At 59.5% G+C, this 6,667-nt stretch overlaps 1 protein-coding gene across 1 annotated transcript; it reads left to right on the top strand.

The window, feature by feature from the left end:
* Nucleotides 1-1,270: 1,270 nt before the first annotated feature.
* Nucleotides 1,271-3,718, top strand: LOC311165877 (low affinity immunoglobulin gamma Fc region receptor III-like; the record flags this gene model as incomplete). The annotated part of the gene is made up of 5 exons (XM_084227372.1): nucleotides 1,271-1,574; nucleotides 1,825-2,082; nucleotides 2,853-2,940; nucleotides 3,444-3,523; nucleotides 3,609-3,718. 5 exons carry the CDS (start codon nucleotides 1,271-1,273, stop codon nucleotides 3,716-3,718), a joined length of 840 nt encoding a protein of 279 aa, XP_084083498.1.
* Between the last annotated feature and the right edge of the window lie 2,949 nt (nucleotides 3,719-6,667).

Consider the following 6,667-nt stretch of genomic DNA (forward strand, 5'->3'; position numbering starts at 1 on the left):
CCTGGGATCCCAATCATGGGAGCCCCATTTCTTCCATCCCCCCTTTCCTGGGACCCCCATCCAATTACTGCCATTCCCCAGGATTTCCATGGCCCAGGACTCCCTTTGCAAGGAACCCTCTCCTGTTCATTCCATCCCCTGAAATCTCCCTTTCTCCAGAGCCTTTTTTTCTCCCAGGACTCCCCATTCCGCCGGCACCCTCATCCCGAGGACCCCCTTCTCCTGACCCCAAATCCCTGGGGCCCACATTCCCCTGGGACTCCCATCCCTGATTTCCCCCCAGCTCTGGGGACCCCCATTGCCATGCCACCCCCCTTCCCAATGACTCCCACTCTTCAGCACCCCCATTCCCCAGGCACCCCATCCCAGGGATCTCCCATTCCTCTAGACACCTAGCCCTGGGTCCCCAAACCCACTGAGCCCCCCACTCCTGGGAACCCCATGTCTCACTTTGTCCCACCCAGCCTTGTCCCCAGCCTGTGCCCAACTTGTGGCCACCCTGCCCCACCAAGGGCCACCTACACGTGGGGACGGATGTGACCTCGCTTCCTTCCCCTTCATCCGAAGAGCTGCCAGCCAGGGGAGCGGTGGCCACAGCAGCGAGTGACAGCCAGTCCACATGGCTGGGGACACTGGGATGGCCGGGAAGGTGGCGCTGCTTTTGTGGGGTGAGTGCCCGGGGCACAGGCCTGACACCCCTGGGGATGGGGAGGGGAGGGTGCACAGGGGGGCTGTGGGGTCCCCTGAGGTCCCCAATGCCAGCAGGGCATGGAGCCCAGTGTGACCAGATTTGTGGGGTGGCCGTGGGGGCAGTAAAAGAGGACAGGATGAGTGGAACTGGGATGGGGGGACAGGGACAGGGGGATAGAAATGTGGGGACATGGATGTGGCAGAAGGAACCTTGTGGCTTGGGCAGCTGGGGAGACAGGGATACAGGGGCAGGGACAAGGGGACAAATACCATGTTCTTGGGCGATGGGAACAGGTACCATGGGAATGGGAGCATGGGCACAGGGCCATGGGGCTGTGGCTGTGGGGCTGGTGGGGGTGACCTGTGCCAGCACAGAGTCCCCATGCCTGAACATGTGTTGGCTGCTGTGTCCCTGTCCTTCAGACCTCTGTGCTACACCAAAGCCCCCACTGAGAAGTTTTGGAGAAACCCCACACCCCAATGCCCCTGAGCCTCTGTTCCTGCAGTGCCACCCCCTCCCAGCCCTGTCCCTTCTCCCTTTCAGCACTGACCCTCGGCCTCGCTGGTGAGTCCTCGGTGAATGCCATGTCCCCACCCCGCTGTCCCCAGCCCCGTGCTGGCCCTGGCAGCCTGGTGTCCCCTGTCAACCGCAGGTGCCCAGACCACCCAGCTCCTCGTGGATCCCCCCTGGACGCCGCCGGTGGAATGGGACTGGGTGACACTGACCTGCCAGGGCTCAGGGAGCGCCGGTGACACCACCTGGTACAGGAACGGGCAGCGCTGGTGGCAACTGGGACGCGACCGCCTCATTGTCACCCATAGTGGCACCTATGAGTGTGACAGACCCGGCAGTGGGCTCAGCCCCACCATGAATGTCTCAGATGGTGAGGGAGGTTTGGTTGTCCCCAGGCTGGGACCCCGAGGGCTCTGGGTGGGCTCAGCTCCCTGGGTCCCCTCCTGGGGTGACCAGAGCCTGTCCCCTGCTCTGGGGATATCCCAGAGCATCCCAGTGTGGTCAAAAGCGCGGGGGTACTGGGGGCCCCTGGTGCGCTGGGTGTGGCCCAGTGGGGAGGTCCCAGTGACATGGGGATGCTCCAGATACTGGAGATGTGACAGGAGCCCCCTGTCCCCCAGACTGGCTGGTGCTGCAGGTGCCGGCACGGATGCTGCTGGAGGGGGACACAGTGACACTGCGCTGCCGGAGCTGGAAAGACAAGCCAATCATGTCAGTGTCCTTCTACCACGAGGAGGAGGAACTGGGAGTGTTCCCCAATGGCACCCAGCTGTCCCTGTCCCCTCTGCAGCTGAGCCACAGCGGCCGCTACAGCTGCAAGGGCCAGGTGGGATCCTGGGGGTGGCAGGAGTCAGCGCCAGTGACAGTGACAGTGCATGGTGAGCACCCCAAAGCCCCGACCCCAACATTCTCACAGCCCTTCCCCAGAGACTCGGTGCCACAAATCCCCCTCCCCTCTCCTGCCCTGAGCTCTCCCCTGTGCCGGTGCTGGAGGGTCCCCCCGACCCCACCGAGGGGTCCCCCCTGACTCTCAGCTGCCTCAGCACCCCCAGACCCCTGCAACCCCAAGCCCCACTCCTGCATGTGTTCTACCGGGATGGGCAGGTGGTGGGGGGCCCACAGGGATCCCCACAGCTGCTTGGTGCCCAGCGTGGGAGTCTCCAACTTGGGGAATTACAGCTGCCAGGTGTGCCTTGAGGGGTGCCCTTGCAGAAGAGCAGCACCTGGCTCCGCGTCACAGTGAGCAGTGAGTGAGGGGATGGGCACGGGAACCCCCCATTGCCTGCTCAGGCCACCTGCTTGGGTACCTCTTTGCCCCCCCTTACACCTTTCTTGTGTCCTTCTACCTCTCCCCTAGTCAACTCACCCCTCTCTGGTGTGACCCCAATTCTGACATCCCCCATCACACCCATACCCACCCGTCCCTATCCCCCCACACAGGCTGCCAGCACCTCCCTGTGACCTCAGCCCTGTCTCTGTCCACACAGTGCCTGTGGCCATTGCTACCATCACCCCTGGTGTCCTGGAGGTGACACCGCAGGACACAGGGATGCACAGGGACACAGGTGGGGTCACACGTGGTCACCAGGGAGTGCAGGATCCCTGGGATGATGGGTGACCCTGATGTGTCCCCCTCTGTTTCTTGCAGTGGCTGCCGGGGTCGGTGGGGCCCTTTTGTTCCTGCTCCTGCTCGTGGGTGTCATTGTGGCCTGGCACCGGTGGCACCCTGTGGGTGGGTGACAATGGGGGGACAGGGGTCCCAAAGGGGTCCCAAGGAGCTGTTGAGGACCTCAGAATTGGGGAACAATAGGGAAGCACACACAGCTCCATAATTATGACCTTGTCTGGGGGTCCTGTAGGGCTTTGGGGAGGTGCTGGAGTGTCCTGCAGGGATGTTGGTGCTTCTTTCAGGGGCCCTGGGGGTATTTGAGGGGTCTCTGTCTGTGCCGGGCTTTGGGTTCTTGAGGCTGATTTGGTTGCGGGCACTGTGGAGGTTCAGGAATTCTGGGAGACTTCAAGGATGCTTGGGGATCCTGTGGGAAATTGAGGGTCTTGTGGGCACTCAGGATTCTTGAGAGGCCTCAGGGCCCAGGAACCCCATAATCACCCCTCCCCTCTTTCCTTTGCAGCTGCCAGGAAGAATCAGGAAAGGTGAGTGGGGGCTCAAATCACCCTCTAACCTTCACCCCAAACCCCAAGACCTCCCATTCTCTCCCCCACATCCCCTTTATTCCCTCAGGTCCCTCCCGGATCACCCAAGCCCCCCAGAGGAGGAGGAGGTGCTGTACACCCACGTCGTGGTCACCAACAGGGCAGCAGGTGAGTATGGGGGGGACACACACAGAGGGACATGTCACCCATGAGTGTCACCCCACCCAGATCCCACTGCCCATGTCTCTCACAGCGTCCCCCCATGCCACCACACTCCAGGATCCCCAGGTGACCTACGTGGAACTGCGGGGACTCCAGGGACGACCACAGGAACCCGGTGACATCTATGGGAATGTGCTGTGACACTGGGGGCAACTGGGGGGAACTGGGGGGAACTGGGGGGAACTGGGGGGAACTGGGGGGAACTGGGGGGAACTGGGGGTCCCCACCCATGGGCACCCACAAGTGTGTGTGCTGCCGCTAAGAACTGCCCCTCTTCCTCCCCGTGGGGGCACAAAGATTGCAAAGGGCTGAGAGAAGAACAATTTCCTGCAACAGCAATGAGAGAGAATAAAACCAACAGCAACAGCAACAATGTTCAGAGTCCAAAGGGTCACAAAAGGAATGATTTCTACGGAAAGCCCAGAAAAAGAAACAAACCCCAGACATTTTCCACAGCACGTTTCATTCACCAGAGGAACCTGGCAGAGCGCTTGATCTTCCTTCCTCTGATGGCCACAGCAGCCTTCAGGAGGCTCTGGATTCTCTTCTCCCCTGCCCCAACCCCCTCCTCTGCCGTGTTCCCCAAACGAGGATGTCATAAAGGCCCTGTGGGGGATCCAGAGCCTCCCTCTTTTCCAGGGTGGGTGGGATCAGGCCATGGCACAGGGGAGGGTGCCAGAGACAGGAAACATTTGATGTCTGGAGACATTTTGGAACACCTGTGTGTGGCAGGGGTGGGTCAGGCCTTGCTTTTGCTGAGACAGGGCCCATCTGTCCATCAGTCTGTCAGCTGTGGCACACTAAGGACAGTGTGACATTCTGCCAAAGCCAGCTCCTGAGTGGCCGGGTGACCAGAAGTGCCCGCTGGGGAGAGGGCCCCTGGTGTCCCAACAGGGTTCAAAGGCAGAGCATGAGGTGGCCAAGTTTCTGACCCTGTCTCCTGTTGGGGTGTCTGTCCCATCCACACTGGAACCCAGGAGTTGGCAACTCATTGAAATGAGAAATATCTGCCAAGGAAAGTGGGAATGTTTCTGGAATGGAAAGAAGACCCATGCCTAAACCATTTTTTTTCATTTCAGAGATTATGGGGCTTTCAGGCAGAAGTGTATTAAAAGGAATAACAGCCCTTTAATGGGAAATTTATAAATCAGGACACAATAATCAACACAAAATCAGAACTTACTCTCCCGCTCATCACTGTTGGTTTTTGTGGCAGTTATAACCGCAGCCAGCTGGGGGCGCTGCAGAGAGCAGTCCCGGCCAGCAGGGGGCGCTGCAGAGAGCACTCCCGGCCAGCAGGGGGCGCCCCGGTCGAGCTCCATCTCCTCAGGGCCCATGGCGGCCTCGGACGGGAGGGAGGAGGGCAAATCGCTCCTTTTGCAAACTCACGGGCACGAATCGATCCCGGCACCACCACCAGCAGCGGGTAGACGCCACAAAAGCAGCAGGTTGCATCCTAGTGCCCAGTGGCCGCATAGCAATATCCTGGGACTAGGCACACGTCCCGCCCATTGCCTGCGACCTCTTTCCATGATCCCGAATGGAAGGAAGGCAGCGCCTGACCCCAGGCAGGTCTCGGGTCCACAGCAGCACCTTTGGTGGCTTTACACCACAATTCCTGCAAACCCTCAGCCTTTCACTCAGGTGAGGAGGACAGGGATGGAGCAGCCTTGGGGACACCTGGAATCCAGACAGGGTCACTCCCCAGAGCTCCACGACAGCCATGGGGCAGAGCCACTGCTCGATATTTCTATACTTTTCTCTCTTATTTGTCAGCTGTAGTCTGAAACCAAACATTCTTTCCATGAGGTTCCAGAAGGCTGTAAGTTTTGTTCAAGCAGGAGGGTCTTGATCATGTTGCTGAACAGAAAGGTGTGGGATTTGCAGTAGTTCCGGGGCTCTCTCAGTCCCTTACCTAGAGGAACAAAGGATCAATTGCTGCATTTCTAGACTGGTTCCCTCCCAGCTGCCCTTGCAGGGGGCTTTCCAGCCAGCCCTGCTCTGAAAACCATCAAAGGCCCTTGCAGAGCCACTGCTTGGGCTCCCATGGGGGTTTGTGCTTCTTGCAGGGCTGAGCAAACCACAGGCAGCCCTTTTCCCCCCACAGAATTCTCACCTCTGCAGCAGCTCTAAAGCTGCCAGAATCAAAACCAAGGGGGCAGGGGGGACCCTCAGGTCCTGGCTGCCACCTGGGGCTGGCCAGAGCAGGGCTGGGCAATGGCCATCCCTGTGCAGTGGGGCTGGGCCATGGCTGGGCCCCATCCTTGGATGGCCACTGGCTTCAAAGAGGAGGAGTTTGGGGGCTCCTTCTTGCCCTGGGCTCCATCCCCGAGCTACTCTTGCTGGCTCAGATCCTGCAGGGGGTGGGCTAGAAGGGAGAAGTCTGGACCCTCCTGGAAGGTCCTGTCAAGCCACAGGACAGGGCCCCCTTGGCCACCAGGTGTCCTCCCTGGGACAGGATCCCCCCAGCACAGGAGCACCCTGGATGTGACCCCCCAAGAAAGAACCCATCCCCCGTGTGACAAAGGTGACAAATGGCCTCTTCCTTCTGCTGCGGGAGAGACAAAGTGAAATTGTTGGGGAGGCACAGCCAGACACCCCCATCCTGCACAGCCTCCCCAGCCCTCCCTGCAGGCCCCTCACCCCTGCTTCCCCCACCCTGGGCTTCCCCCAACCCCTTTCCTGCTCAGGGCCTCTCCAGGATCATCAACGTCTGAACTGGGGGCTTGTGAAATTGAGGGGTAAAATAATGGAAATGGAAATTAAGAGACAAAAAATTCACTGGGGATTGGTGGGACAGAGACCTAGAGCCCCTTGGAATAAGGCTGGGGTGACCCCCTTGTGGGGGGATTACTTGTGGGGTTACCTGTGGGGTCTGTGCTGGGCTCTGGGTAATCCCAAAATCTGAAGCACCCAAGGAAGGAGCTGTGACCCATCAGCGCACCCAGCAACTGCCCTGTGATAGTCTGTCTGAAATTTCTCTCATTTGTCTCATGATTTTTGTCATAATAAAGGACAGAAACTGAGACCACCCCAAGATCCTGTTTGATATCTGGGATTGACGAAAGTCTGCCAAGCTTACAAGGCCGA

Source organism: Fringilla coelebs (genome assembly GCF_963513975.1).
Source record: "Fringilla coelebs genome assembly, contig: SCAFFOLD_30, whole genome shotgun sequence".
In the NCBI taxonomy this organism is placed as follows: domain Eukaryota; kingdom Metazoa; phylum Chordata; class Aves; order Passeriformes; family Fringillidae; genus Fringilla; species Fringilla coelebs.